We start from the raw sequence: 15,918 nt of genomic DNA on the forward strand, positions 1-15,918 counted from the left end.
CTCCATCACATCTGCCCCTCAATTTGTTATTCTAGGGGGTTTGGTTTTGATTTCTGTCTGTTGATTCTGTCAAACTGTACGTACGTGTACGTAGGAGGGGTTGAGTTTCACTGGAGATTCTTCCTTCTCCCACGAAGACGACCCTGATCTGATCACGGTGAGTCAGATAAAAGAAATCCCCATTGATCGAGGTGACGAGCATGTGCACCGAGCCACCGACGACGATCTGATCGAGCAGGCTTTCGAAGGGACCACACAATGTCAGATTGTCAACGCTTGGTAAGCTAGCTAATTTCCATTGTTTGCGTTCTTCGTGTATTCTATGGCCACAGTAGTTCACCGTGGCTAGAAACTAAAGAATTCATTTCCATTTTGTTCTAAATGAAACTAGTTTAGATTTGACTAAGTTTATGAAAAAAGAATCAACATTTATGAAGTATTCTATAAAACTATGGAATGATCCTTAACTGTTGATGCCAACGGCCTTTTCCCCCGCTTGTTCTTTTCACCTTCATTTTTGTAAGCACTGGGCACTAGTAAATGCTAAAAAGAATCATACGCACTACAATTTGCAATAATTGGTTGCTAATTAGATATACATATGGACATATATAAAAGGTGAGTAGTAGGTGATGATGTACTGATACTAGGTCATCGTCTCTGTTCAAAGTTTTGAAAATCGACGATTAGGACTCGCCTAGTCGCGACTAGTCGCTAGGCTTTGCCCTAGCGCCTAGACTAGGGGGTAGTCGGGCTTCAAGTCGAGCGGAGCGCCTAGGCGGCGACTTGTGGCGATCCGGCAAAGCCCAGGTGCCCTAGTCGTCATGGAGGCGAGCTAGGCGGGCCGATGCGTGGAAATAATGGCGCCGCAGGCGCGCGCACAAAATTTTGGTGCCGCGAGCAAAGTGTGCGCGCTCTGGAGAAGGATAAGGGGGGAAAGGGGGAGAAAGACACACATAGAGCTTCAGATGGCCGGTGCTCCTCCCTGCGCAGCCACGCGGCTTTTGCTCATCCCCGCCAGCGACACAACTGCTGCTCCTCCCTAGTCTAAGGGTCAGCGCCTAGATTTCGCCTAGCGTCCAGCAAAAGTTTGTCTCTATTGTTGCTAATTGTTGTTTGCCTAGCAAATAGTAATATGCAATGCCTTATATATGTAGTTGACCATAACCCTAAAGGCAGTATTACAAATTGTATAGACATTTTTCAGTGTTCCAATATATAGTTGACAAATGACAGCTTAATTTATTTATTGATTGATTTTAGTTTTTGATATGTCAACCATCTTTTGTCCTTGTTTGGCTCCTTTCCCCTTCACTGTTGTATTACGACTTTGGGCATGAATTCTTCATCAGTTCATATTTTGTGTTCAATTGTAAATGTAATTGCTAAAAAGAGTGTAATTACTATTTGCTTAATTGGTTGATGACCGTTTAGATAGATTTGTATGGTAATAGATAAGGTGAGTTGGTGATACTAGTTCATTTCTGTTCTTGTTAATTCTTTCATTAATCGCTTACTTTATGTGATCATAACCCTTACAAGACATTTTGATTCTTATGGAATTTTCCTCGTATTCTGATTGTAATTAAGGAAAATGGACCCTATGACCCATTTAGTTTGGATTTTGGTATTTGATGATCAACATGACCATTTGGACTAACAAACTTTTAAGAAGTGAAAACCTATCATACTTTATCTGATTTGCCTTACATATCACCAAGTACTTCTGCTTGGTGCCTTGCTTTGAGATTCTGAAACATATTCTTCAGGGTTCCTCCTTATTGGCTCTCTCTATATATGGCCTACTCCACAAACTTATGAACGATATGAGTTATGTCATTGACCACAACATCAAATTAGCTAGATTAGAGTTAACAACCACAGCGGATGGAACTTATTACTCATGGACATTTGGAAGCATACAAGATTGATTTATCCATTGACAAGTATCTGTTACACCATATCGATCATAATGTAATGTTGAAAGAAAACAAGAGGCTACTGAATACATAGAGTAGTACTGATATATGAATGTAATGAACAACCGTCTTGCCTCCCCTAGTAGCTAGCAACAAAGAAGCACTAGCTAGAGCACAGAAGAGTAGAGTTCACCACACAGACTCTTTGATCTCCGAACAAAAAAATATCATAAGGATAAATAAAATTAAGAGAGGAAAGTCTAAAAATTAATCCGTTCCATCCATCGAAGTTGCGCCTTCCATGGTGATGGTTACACCTGCACGCGTGCATGTGAGGCTGCCTGTGCATGTGGCCCGTGTTCATGGCGAGCCTGCCGCTAATTAAGTTTTTATTCTTGTGGCGGCGGCGGCTAGCTGACCTGCTCGCCGATGAGGTCGAGGCCGACGGCGAGGAAGGTGACGCCCTGGAAGAGCAGGAAGTAGAAGTGCAGCCCCTGCTTGGAGAGCAGGCTCCGCGTGGCGGCCGTGAGGAGGAGGCACGCGAGCGCGAGCTCCTTCTTGAAGATCCGGTTGGGCTTCTTGGCCTTGCTGCTCTTCTTGGGCGTGGCCGGCGCGGCGGCGGCGGCGGCAGCCAGAGACGCGGCGGCGTCCTCCTTGTTGGCCCACTCGGCGGCCTCCTGTTCCCTGAGCCTGCTCCACTCCTCGAGGCCGCCCTCGGAGACGCGGCGCGCGAGCTTGGCCGGCAGCGGCGCGTGGGCGTCGGCCTCGGCCATCGCGAGGATGTCGTTGGCGGACGAGGTGCGGCCGGCCTTCTTGGTGACGATCCACTCGTAGGAGCTCCCCAGCTGGAACAGCCCGGACACCATGGCGTTGAACTTGGTGACGGACATGGTGTTCTCGAAGAGGAGGTAGGGGATGATGAACGGGAACGACTTGGGCGCCGGCATGATGTTGAGGAGCGACATGAGAACCGGGATGTAGCAGATGACCCAGATGGGCAGCTCCGCCTCCGGCACGAACATGGTGAGCGGCAGGATCACGCAGAAGAGCGTGAAGGAGTAGAAGGGCAGCACCAGCTTGCGCAGCAGGAAGAAGAGCATCACCAGGTTCGCCTTCTTCCAGAACGGGATCTGCACACATGAATGCATGCATTCGTGTCGATTAATGGTCTGTTCGAGCTGTGCAAAGTGTCAATGGATGGAGAGTAGGAGACGCTCGCTCGATCTGTAATGTTACGCACCTTGGACCTGATGATGGCCGGGATGCAGAGGCGGAAGAGCTGCATGGGGCCGGAGTGCCACCTGTGCTGCTGCTTCCTGTAAGCCTGGTAAGACTCCGGCAGCTCGCAGAGGACCTGCACGCACACACACATACACATGCATGTGTCACAGCTCGATCAAAATGTCTAACACCCTAATGTAATAAGCTGATGAGATGGACAAAAACCTTGACGTCGTTGAGGAAGATGAACTTCCAGCCGTTGAGGTGTGCGCGGACGGCGATGTCCATGTCCTCGACGGTGGTGCGCTCCATCCAGCCGCCGGAGTCCTCGAGGGCCTTGATGCGCCACACGCCGGCCGTGCCGTTGAAGCCAAAGAAGTTGAGGTAGACGCCATTGACCTGCTGCTCGACCTCGAAGTGGAAGCACAGGTTGATGTTCTGCAGCCGGGTCAGCAGGTTCTCGTCCTTGTTCACGAAGCTCCAACGAGCCTGGACCAGACCAAGCTCCGGGTCCTCCTGCACGCCACCATTCGGATCGATCACATCGTCGTCGGTTCAGTCAGCTAGCTACCCCATGCATGATGCATGGATAAAATGGGGCGTTTTGGAGATTTGTCAAAGATAAGACTATTTTGTCTCGCTAGCTACCATGTCATGTGGATCTAGATTAAGATACTATATATATACAGTCCTAGGATCGAGGTCATTAAGGTGTCCATTCTTTTGTCATTAACATACACCTATCTATTGATGTGTGCACCACTAACCAATGGCCTAACGCCCTAAGTCAACCGAATCTGAGATTTGGACATCCATATACATATATACATAGGTCATGCCATGCTTACTAGCTAGTACACTAGCGAGAAGTCAAATTTGGAATGACTGTGTGTCATATGCATGATAGTGAAACCTGTCTAATGGTTAAACGGTGTTTCAACACGTCGTCACCCTATATTCTTGTTTTTTCCCCTCCACTGAGACTGAGAAATGAGCTAAACGTACTGACTAGAATGAGTTACCGATCTCGAAGTCATGGCTTTAATTAGGCTCATGAACCAAGTTGTAGATCACATGTTTATGGAATAGTTTACGTACATCAATCTCGATCAAACTAGCTACTAGAAGGCACCATCACCATATAATAATATACTTGCACCGACGTTGAGATCTGAGGCTAGCTAGCGCTAGCAGCTAGGATGTGATGACTGATCATAAGCTACAACGAGATCGGTGCATGCAGTAGTAGAAAAGTATAGATACTAGATAGGTACGTACCTTGAAGTGTGGCACGGTGAGCTTGAGGAAGTCCGGGTTGGGCTGGAAGTCTGCGTCGAAGATGGCGACGAACTCGTAGTCCTTGACGTAGTCGCAGGCCATGGCGGACTTGAGGTTGCCGGCCTTGTAGCCGGTGCGCGACAGGCGGTGGCGGTAGATGATGTTGACGCCGCGCTGGCTCCACTTGGTCACCTCCGCCCTGATCAGCATCTGGCACACCTCGTCGTCCGAGTCGTCCAGCACCTGGATCAGCAGCCGGTCCCGCGGCCAGTCCATCTGGCACACGTGCGAGATCGATGTCTCGTACACCTGCATCGTATACTCGTTCGTTCATGCGTCCGTCGTGTCGTGTCACGTCGTAAGAAGAAGCTGCTGTGTGACTCTGTGAGTATATGTGCCACGTACGCACTAGCTACTGACCTCTTTCTCGTTGCACATGGGCATCTGGATGAGCACCATGGGGAAGTAGCCGTCGGCGTCGTCGTCGGCTTCACCGTTCTCGACATCCGCGCTCTTCCGACGAGGCTTCTTCTTCTTGCCGGCGGACGCCGGCGGCGGGATACGAGGCTTGATGCCGCGGATCTTGATCCAGAAGCAGGCGAGGCACTGCACGATGCGGTCCACGGACTGGACCATGAAGAGCAGGATGCAGAAGCAGGACAGCTTCTGGATGGCCCAGGCGATGTAGTCGACGCGGAACTCCAGCCAGGCCACGTACGCGCGGTGCAGCCAGCCCTGGATCTCCTGCCGCTCCGGCACGCGGAGGTGGTCGGGAAGCTGCCGGAGGTTCTCGGGGAGGTGGCGCAGGTGCTCGGGGAGGTGCTGCAGCTGCTCCTCCAGCTCCTGCAGGTTCCCCGGCAGGTGCTGCGGGAACTGCCACCCCTTGAGGTGCGCCACCGTCTCCAGGGCCAGCATCGCCAGGGAGAGCAGCAGGAAGGCGCGCAGGAACCGCAGCATGACCCGGCCACGGCCCGAGGCCTCGGCGTCCGGCTCCTCGTCGGCGTCGCGGCTCCGGCGAACGCGGCGGTTCACGGCGCCCAGGACGCCCCAGAACCCGCCGGCCAGCCACGCCACGCAACCCACGGCGCGGTGCGCGCGCAGGAGCAGCACCCACGTGAACTGCTTCGCGTTCTTGCCCCGGGCCTTGTCGGAGGGCGGCATGCCGGGACCGTCGATCTCCACAAGGGAGTAAGGGTTGTCCATCTTCACCACCACCGGCGTGCCGTGCTGCTCCTGATCGCTGCCCCACCACGAGCTCGGCGGCGCCATGGCTGCACGTGGGGGCTAGCTAGAGCGCGGCCGATCGATCTCCCGATCAGTTTTGGCTGTCGGAGGAGTTTGCAGCCGTTTAATCGTGTTGCTCCGGAGAGCACCACACAGCCTCCTCCTTGGCCTGGCCTTTCGATCGAAGACCTTCAGTTGTGCTAGTGAAGTGATGGTGCTATAGCTGCTAGCAGCAGCAGCTGCTGCTGTCTAGATCTTTCAGTTTCTTACCTCAGGTGAACTTAAACACCTGCAAACATCGTCATAGCATATATACCGATTATGAACTCGCCCAATGTAGTCTTAACAAAGCAGAGCAACCAATCAGACCATGCAGCATTTCATACCTTGTAACCTGATGAGAGAAGCCTAGCTTCTTCTGAGCTTCAGATCCAAGAAAGGTACGGTGTGACGAGTACTACTGCCTCGGACGAGGCAATGCACACAGAGCCACACACGGACTTCCGCTGGCACGCACACACTCTCACAAGAGCACACACTCTGGTGTCTAGAGATGAGCTCACACACAGTGTGGCTTGTCGAGTTTGAGGATAGTAGAGATACAGTGGAGAGTAGTAGTGAGTAGCTTGGCTTGGTTGCGGTTGCTACTGCTGTACTACAGGCTCCAGACTCTAGGCACCAGAGTAAAGCCTCATGGAGTCGGCTAGGAGGGTTTTATAGAGCTAGAGAGAGATCTGCAGTGTGCAAGTGCAACAGCTAGTTCAGGACACACTACCATCTCTCTTTTCTTTATTAGAAAAATTGAGAAAAAAATTGAAAAAAAAAATCACACTGCTTTGATTTTTTAGTTGCAGTAGCATAGTAGAGGCTGCAAGCCTTTGACCTGATTTGTGCATTAAATTCATGTTAGGGGTGTTGCATGCTGCCTTGACTTGGCGGGGGATCGAGCCAGGAATCTGCCATTGCCAGCACCGTGTTCGTCGATCGAGCCCATGCCATGTGGGGTCTTTTAATGAACCACAGGCCGCAAGTCCGTTGCGTTGGTACGTAGAGAGGGATCGAGCCTCTCTTGAGTACATTATTACATCTCAACTAAGTACTGGAGTAGTATATTATTACTGCTAATCACAAAATGCATCATGCCAAGTGTGAATTAACCGTTAGGCTCAAAGCGAGTTGCGGTATCCGGCAACAAATGGCAGTAATTAAGAAGCTTCATCAGAATATCTTGGGATTGCATTTCCTTATTAGAATTTTTTTGGTCTGGTATTTTTTTTCTTTGACGGAATTTCTCCTGATTGGCACAGTGCTCTGCTTTCTGACCCATCCTTTGGGCCGTGTATGGCAGTTGGTCCTAGGCTTACGGGACTAGGACAACTAATTAATTTTTGATACATTTTTTGTATGCATATTAACACATGTTTATATTTATACCCAGATCTTTTAAGCACTTTGCTATCGTTAGGTCACGTTTGGTTAGAGGAATTCTAGCCCAATTTCACTAGTGTTCATATGTAAATTAGAGAGACGAGCTCATCCCTAAAGGGAATATATTCTGTTGAGATCTTGGATGCAATTGCTCCACACGAATACTGACACCCTCCAATTCCTTACCACTCTCCCTACCTAGCATGGTTGCCCTCATTGTAACACCTTAGCCCATTAGAAGCGTTGTTGCGAAGTTGGCCCATGTGGCACATATGGATGAAAACGGTCGAACACGGTCGAAAAACTCATCAATTGTTTTCTACTTCTACATTTGAATATGAAAGCGAAAACGAAACAAACACGAACACAAACTTACGGAATTTCGAAAAGAAACCAATTCGTCCGGAATCATGTCGAACATGATCGGTAGACGAAAATTAATACGGAACACGATGCATACCTTTAAACAAGTGCATGACCAAACTAACAAGTGCATATAATAATTAACAAGTGCATGACCCGAGGTCTTAAGTATCATCACAAACACACAATTGTCGACACACAAATACAAGTCTAGAACAAGAGATTATCAGATCATGAACGTCTATAGTTCATCAGAATCATCCATGATGTCTGGATCGCTTTCCATGTCTTCTGCTTCCTCATGGCCCTCCTCATTGTCCTCCTCCTCATTATTTTCCTACAGGTTTGCAAAGTTAATTAAAATTAGATGTACCAAATAGTATATTTTATAGCAAGCAATCAATAAACAAACCTCAAGTTTCAGTTTAGCCACAACATTAATGAAAGCGTCAACCTCAAGATCACTCACAATTGATCCAAGTATTTTAGAATCTAAACAAAAAATTTGAAAGGAAAAAAATCAATGCATTAGTCTACTGCAATCACAATTCACAAGTGTCTAACTGAAAAACAGATAAAATGAGCACCTTTACTTGTTGCAGCAACCCAATCCTTTGTGCAAATTAATGCCTTCTGGATTAAGACGACTGCGATAGGGATCAACAACATGACCAACAACACTAAAAGCAGACTCAGATGCTACTGTGGATACTTGTATCGCCATTACATCCCGAACAATTTGTGATAGGATAGGATAGTGTTCTCTCTTGTTTTTCCACCATGCTAAGATGTCAAACTCACCAACAATTGTCAGTAGTGGTTCTCCAAGATATCTATCCAACTCATTTGACTCAACCATATCATGTCCACTTGCATCATATAAGAATTCTTCTAGGTCATGGTCGACATTTCCCATTAATATATCAGATATGTTACTAGGTCCAGTTGCAGCCCTTTACTAGTTTTCTTTGATGATGCAGCAGCAACACTAACATAAAAATTGAATAGTTTCTTTATGACACTAACAAACTCATCAAGTTCAGCTTGATAATTTTGATCATTGAACTTCTTCATGTAATACTCTATCAGTCTTTTCTTATACCTAGGATCAAGAAAACAGGCAAGAACTAGAGCAATGTTGGACTGCTCCCAATATTTGTCAAATTTAGCATTCATAGCAATTGCCATTTCACTAATTATAGCATCTTGACCACAACACCAGTCATCAAGCAAGAGCTTTATACCACAAAAACCTCTATAAAATAAGTTTGCAGTAGGATATGAAGTGCCAGAGAGAATTTCAGTGAGATCATAAAATTTCTTCAAGCAACCATAAATTGTCAATGCATTGGTCCATTTAGCAGAAGATGGAGAAATCTTGGCATACCTACAACGATTTGAAGACTTCAGCCTAATAAATGCATCCTTGTAGTACAAGGCATCTCTCAGCATTAGGTAGGTAGAATGCCACCTTGTTGAAACACCCATTTGAATACCCCTCTTTGTATCTAACCCAGCTTCGATGGTACGCTTCATATGCTCTTCCCACTGCCATGTAGACCCTTTCACAGCTAGTACAAGTGATTTGATCTTACTGAGTGTTCATGAAATGACTTTCAACCCATCTCTAGCAACCAAATTGAGAATATGACAGTCACATCTAACATGAAAAAATATCCCATCATAAACTAGGGAACCATTACCATTCTCTTTTAGATCTGAAATAATATCGTTGACAGCCACTTCATTTGAACTAGCATTATCCAAAGTCAAAGCAAACAATCTATTTCAATGTACCATTTAACCATAACTTCACCAGTATGCCTACCTTTTACATTGAAGAAATCAATAATTCTCTTTTGCATACGCCAATTATCATCTATACAATGAATAGTAACACACATGTATCCTTTATTTTGGCATGAGGTCCACATATCCATTGTTGCACTAAAGTGGCACTTCATAGTTTTCAGGTGTGCATACAAAGTTTCCTTTTCATCAAGATATTTATCAATTATTTATTTTCTAACAGTGACACGAGATTTTATCAGAATGCTTGGACGGAGAGATTTTATGAAATCAACAAGATACTCATGCTCAACTATATTGAAAGGATATTCATGCATGGTTATTGCCAAATTTAATTTCTTCAAGCTAGCTTCTTAGTCATATTTGAAAGGTTGAACATGAGCAATTTTAGAACCAGGGTTCTTACCAACTTGAAGATGTTGTTGTCCCACCATAGTACTGTGTTTTGACCTCAAATGGTTCTTGAATGCAGTTGTCCCACAAGCGCCCTCAGCTCTGTACTTCTGATTACACCTAGAGAAATTTTAGTATCCCCATAGTTGCTCAATTTTCTTTCCATCCACCACTACATATTCCTTTTTTCTTGCTCAAATACTTCCACACCCATGATATGCATTTATTAAACCTCTTGCCAGAAAGCCGAGCCTGCTCTCCATCCTCATCATCCTCTAGGCCATCATCATCGACATTAATTGGCACTTCATCAGTGGAGATGTTATTGCTGTTGCACTAGCGCCACTGCGCCCACCGTAATTGGTAGAATTACATTGAAGTACCTGTTGCTAGTGCTAGAGATGTCGTTGCTGCTAGAAGGCGACACATGCTCTTGGTCTTGGCCTTGCTCGCCTTGCCCTTCATTCTAGGAGCAGAGCCACCATCTCCAGGTCCATGGGGCACCATCGATGGGCGGGCCGGTGCTACCTCGAGGCTAGATCTAGGTGGCAACCGGCGATGCTGGTGGGGTGGGGATTGGGGAGTGATAATGCGCACGGCCGGTGGGGTCGGTGTTGTGGAGTTTGAGCCTTTGAGTCAGAGGCATGACCGCACCCACTCGCCAGTGAGCTAGGACCTAGGACTCTAGGACTAGGAGGGATACGACGGGGAAGACAGGAAGAGCGCCGCCAGCACCAAGAGGATGGACGGGAGGGACTTGAGGGAGAACTCGAGTGGACACTGAAAGACTAGGGTTCTAAAGTTGTTGGGCTGGGCCATAGAGTGGGCTCTTTGCCTCTTTGTTAATGAATAGTGGACCAAATTCGGTTATGACCGAATTTGTAATATGGTTCATTCCGAATAAAATGTAGAAATGTAGAAATCGGTCAAACAAAGCCTAAATCATTTTTGTTCCGAGTTCGAATTTAGTAGTCCGAATTTTGAACCGAATTTGAATTTGTCTAAAAATATAAAAATGATCGGATCAAATGTAGGAAACAATGTGGTTCGGCTCAGGATATTTCCGTTCCGTTTTCAACCTTAGTGGCATAGTTGTAGTTGGTGGGTTGAGTACCACCTTAAAAATTAGGAGGGTGAGGGCCAGCTTATAATTCTTATTGTTCCAAACACCACACCTCTAGGTTAACTCTTTTACACGAAGCGAGGATGAAAGTGTAAGAGATGTGCTATGCATATGTAGGCTCATTCCGTGTGCGGAGCTTGCCATATAAGTAGTTTTTGGACGCGCCGAGGGTGTCCCCACCCTGGGTGAATGTAACACCCCAACCCAATAGTAGTCTGTAGTAGTTGTAAAGTTGGCACATGTGTGGCACATGAGGAGTTGTTGGTGTGTTTAGTACTACCTTGGAAGTTTTGTAAAGTTGGCACATGTGTGGCACATGAGGATTTGTAGTTGGTGTGTTTAGTAACACTTTTAAAAGTTATGTAGCACCTGTGGCTTAACCCTTTTACATAAAGCCAGAATGAAAGTATAAGAAATGTGCTATGTGTTGGCAGTCCTTAACTCATATATTACCCTGCAAGCATTTCTATAGAATTCACCAAAAACAAGGGAGATAATGGTTTTTAAGGTAGTCATTTCCATAGTTTTGGTGTAGTCTCTTCTTTTGTAGGACATACATGGAAACACACCATATGGGCTAAATGAAGTAAAAGAATCACAAGATTATATTTAGCCAATAGCAAAACAAGGAAATAATAGAAAGAAGCCCAAATAAAGAGCAAGACTGGGCCATCCACGATGCACCCGAGGCCAATGCCCAGTACCAGCCCACCATAACAAGGTGGTGCTGAGGCAAGATAGGCCTGGTGCAACCGCCTCGGTGCACGCCTCCCTGCTGCCGCCTGGGCCCACCTTCCTTTTGATTGGTTACATCAATGCTCAGGAGGGTGGTGTGAGGGAGGATCCAAGAATATCCCTCTCTAAACTAACCATCCACCCCCATATAAGAAAGGGGAGAGCCCCTCACTCACACACAACATTCCAAGGGAAGAAGAGCTACTACACTCTACACTTGAGCCACATTACAAAGGGTTGTGCCCTACTAGCTAGCTAGAGTTGTGAAAGTGAGATGTGAGGGAAGAGAGGGGGAAGCGTGAGGCTTGTCAGTGTCTCCCTGAGTTTGTACCTCAAGAAACACTTGGTTGGCTCCTTAACAAGATCATAGCTAAGTAAGTATTCGTGACTCATAAGGTTCAGTGTCTTTTGATTAGTTAACTTTGCTTGTTCTTGTTTGTGGGATCATTGTCTATCCCCTTGATGGATGCTCTAGTAGAAGGGCCTTGCTTGACAGGTGACCCTTGAGTAAGGTTGGACAAAAAACTCAAAACTCACTTGTTAATAGCTCGGCTCAAGCTAAGCTCATTTTATAATGAGCCAGCTCATTTTAGCAGCTCGGTTTATAATGAGCTAGCTCATGAGCTGCTCATGAGCCATAATGAGCTAGTCAATTATCATGTCAGCAACTAAAATTAGCTCGGCCATATGCCCATACATTTCTCAGTAGGTCGACCTAGCCCATTCGTGAAACCCTAACTTTATCCTTCAATGGATGATGCTTAAACTTTATGGGTATGACTATCATGTAGTCACGGTCATGATCATAATGGATTTTGCTGGACAAAACTTTAGTTCATTTGTTGAATTGTTAAAGGTATAAGTACTTTGTTTAGTTTATTTTAAGTATGTATGTGATATATTTGTTGCTCAATTGCTTTTATAAATCTATAGTTTCTCTATACTATGTTTCTATGATTTGGCTCATGGGCCAAATGAGCTAGCTTGAGCTCGCTAATGATCCGAGCTGAGCCAGCCTTCTTGCTCATTTGTATAACAAGCCATAATGAGCTGAGATATAATGAGCCATGCCACTAACAAGCTGAGCTGGTTCGATATCTAGCCCTACCCTTGATTTCATGAGTAGTGGTCGCTAACATGGACATGGTGTCTAAGTTAGAGGCTACCGTTGTTTGCACATACACGTACAGTTGAGGTGGTAGGCAACAGGTGGTGACAATGCTGTTTGTCCCTAGCTATCTCCCATGTCCGTGTGTGGCGTAGGGCAGTTAGCCAGAGGTACTTGGCAGACAAAATATAAGCCAATGCCCGATGTAAGCAAGTGGAAGTAAGATTTACCTATCCTTAGATCTAAAAGCTATAGGAATCCACCCTTTCCAACTCTACCCTTGTGTTGTCCTTGGATGAATCAACTAGAAGAAGTTCCTCCATTCCTTGTAGAAAATATGATACCCTAAATACTTTTGGGTGAAAGCTACAACAGTAATTTTATGAACTTGTGGAATCTTTCTTTTTGTGTTAAGAAATACCAACAAGCTTTCTAGCACCATTGCTATGGAACAATTGCTATTTTCTTCAAACCTAGTGCATCCTCGTATCTGTATCCTTTCTTATAAAACAAAAATAGTCTTATTTATCATTTCTATCATGAAACAAACCTATTTTGAAAACCCTTCTTCTTCAAAGGGGAGTTCTTGGAGCCACCATATCTTTTTCAAAATCAAAATTTTCATCCAGCTATGAATTATACCCTAGTCTAAAAGCCATGGTTCAGGCACAAACCTTCTCTAGATATGATAACGAAGACCCATATAACCACCTACAAGCTTTTGAGGAAATGTGTTCATACTTGAGCATTCCTAGCATGACATAAGAACTTCATATGTGGAAATTGTTTCCCTTATCCCTCAATGGGATGGCGAAGCAATGGTACACTAATGCCATAGGAAGTATCAGTGGGGAATGGGAAGAACTTAAAGACATGATTTTCTTGCATTCTTTCCTATGTCCCATATCAACTCTCTACCAAGGGCAACCCTCAATTTCGAGCAAAATGAGGAGTCCATAGGTGCAACCTGGGCATGCTTTTCAATGTTGATACATACCAGCCTATGGACTATCATCAAAAGAATGGTCAATGGAAGTGAAACATCTTTTTGAAGCAATTCAGATTCTTTCACCTTCCACAACCATGCCTTGTTTGTTAAAGGGAACTATCATGGAAGCCCTGCATAACCCTACAGTTGGGACAAATATCATGTCACAATTCCTCATTAAAAACCTTTTGGGCAATATGCCACTAGACCCAATTGACAAACTCTTCAAAAATCCACCAGGGCTCATCTTTGTGTGTCGTGGGATTGCTAGGGCCGTGCTAGTCAAAATTGTTGAAATCAAGGTCCACTTAGATTTCCATAGCTATGCCATCCTTGAGTTTGATATTCTCACAGGCCACCCTCTTGAAAATCTTATTCAAGAAAAACCTTCCCATGGGGGCCTTGATGAAAAATTGGGAACAACTACTTCTACAATTCCTATCCATTGTCCCAAAAGACCTAAGGAGAAGTAGTATCTGGATGTTTTCACTCGAGGTACATCAATAGGCATTTTAAATTAAGCATGGTGCTTGGGTTAAAATAGCCTTCTTTAATCAAAATTTGACATAGTGTTGAAACTTGATTAATGAACTGTGAGTATTATTTTCATAAACAAAGGAAGTGATCTATTGTGGAGATAAATCAAGGCTAGATTTACTTTGCAATTTCACAATAGCCTTGCTTGAGTATACAAAGTTTGGTAAACAAATAAATAATATATAATAATAAATTAATGATAAATAATAATATTAATAAATTTGGGTTCTCAGGTATTCAAGCTGGTAGAGCCATTGCTTGTTTCTATTTCTTTTGTTTTTGTTTGTTTGAAAACAAAGTAGGTATGCAATAAGTGTAGGGGAGATCTCTCAAGCATAACAATCACACACTCGAGATCTCTCCAATACATTGCACAACATCGAGCGATCCATGATGCAAAAGGACAAGACAAACAAGTTCAAGAGAGGCTCGGTTGAACTTCTGGTCTAGCCAAACCACTTTTGATTCCCATAACTCCATCTTCAAACGATGGTTTGTGCAAATCTCTCTGCCTCAATCTCCCAACAATCTTGAGTTTAAAACAAACACAATCTCTATCACTAAAATTTTAAACTCAATGAACCAACTATGCTTCCATGCAAATTTTGATCCACACTTTATTTAAAATCTTGAAAAGTGCCATGCATAACATTTTTAAGATAAAAGGTTGCATGAATTTTGTTCCACATTTAAAATCTTGAAAAGTGCCATGCATAACATTTTTAAGATAAAAGGTTGCATGAATTTTGTTCCACATACATGTATTTATGACTATGGGAAAATATTCTAATAGGACAATCATGTTGACTAAGTTGTTGTGAGGTGTGATATAGTTCTCACATAAAAATCCTACCATTTCTATTAAAAGCACTTGGAAAATTTGTTTTGAAAAAAATATATAAAACCATAGTATCACATACTATTAATTTGGTGAGCATTACCTACCAAGGCCATATGACAATGTTATACATCCAAATCCAAAACCTTAGTCATATGCTACTTGTTTGAACATTTAGCTTTGTCAAATTGTTGTGACTCGTGTTGAGATTCTCGTCATGCACCCATGATCCTAACACACGCACACCTAAGAATAATTTTGCTAAGTCTTACACTGAGAGTTATGCATGACATGTTTTTTTCTATCCACCAAAATAATTACTCCATTCATTTGTCATGAGTCTCTTTCTCTCAAAGTTTCATGTGCCAAGTAAGAAAGATATGGCTATGTTGAAAAAATTCCTTGCCAAAAGGCATGAGAGAGAAAAAATGGACACTAAAGTGTCTGAGTGATAAAACAATGGGTACTTAGATGCCCACCGAAAAAATTAAAGATAGCCCATGGTTTCAAATTAAGGTATCAATAAAAAAGAGAGAGAATCATGATCAAAGGAGTACCAAAAATATATAGAATTAGGAACATCATAATATATTCCATACACTTGCACATCTTGATCAAAGTGTATGTCTTGCATCTCCTTGTGGTCCCATCTTTGAGTGAGCAAAATATGTGATGCAAGTATGCCCACTCTCATACCTACCCAAAACTCCACTCAAATTCTTTAGTGGTAGGATATAAAAAAAATGCAAACTTTCAAATGCCTTTGGTAAGGTTTCATACACACTTGAGTGATTCGAGAGTGTCATTTTATGAGTATAAAGTGAACTATGCTTTTTATCGAGAAAAATTTCAAAACTCCAAGTTGCTAAGATGTGAAATCGGCAATATGACTTTGTTTCGAGAATTGTTCTGCTTTTCAACAACCCAAGGAAACATGTTAGCCAACACCAAAAA

General features: G+C 44.2%; 1 protein-coding gene across 1 annotated transcript; it reads right to left on the minus strand.

Moving 5' to 3' along the window:
* On the minus strand, window positions 1,911-6,349 carry LOC8067927 (probable xyloglucan glycosyltransferase 3). Its single transcript, XM_021464457.1, has 6 exons — window positions 6,029-6,349; window positions 4,839-5,931; window positions 4,419-4,727; window positions 3,366-3,656; window positions 3,160-3,273; window positions 1,911-3,049 (listed from the first exon to the last, which is right to left on the minus strand). The coding sequence occupies exons 2-6, from the start codon at window positions 5,685-5,687 to the stop codon at window positions 2,330-2,332; spliced, it is 2,283 nt and encodes a 760-aa protein (XP_021320132.1). The 5' UTR covers window positions 5,688-5,931; window positions 6,029-6,349; the 3' UTR covers window positions 1,911-2,329.

The sequence above is a fragment of the Sorghum bicolor genome, chromosome 7, assembly GCF_000003195.3.
Source record: "Sorghum bicolor cultivar BTx623 chromosome 7, Sorghum_bicolor_NCBIv3, whole genome shotgun sequence".
NCBI lineage: Eukaryota > Viridiplantae > Streptophyta > Magnoliopsida > Poales > Poaceae > Sorghum > Sorghum bicolor.

Excerpts from the sequence above, each read along its gene's own strand:
- LOC8067927 (XM_021464457.1), bottom strand. The coding sequence starts at position 5,687 with ATGGCGCCGCCGAGCTCGTGGTGGGGCAGCGATCAGGAGCAGCACGGC. Across the intron at positions 3,657-4,418 it reads TCACCGTGCCACACTTCAAG|GAGGACCCGGAGCTTGGTCT; the intron begins GTACGTACCTAT and ends GGTGGCGTGCAG. Across the intron at positions 3,274-3,365 it reads TCTTCCTCAACGACGTCAAG|GTCCTCTGCGAGCTGCCGGA; the intron begins GTTTTTGTCCAT and ends GTGTGCGTGCAG.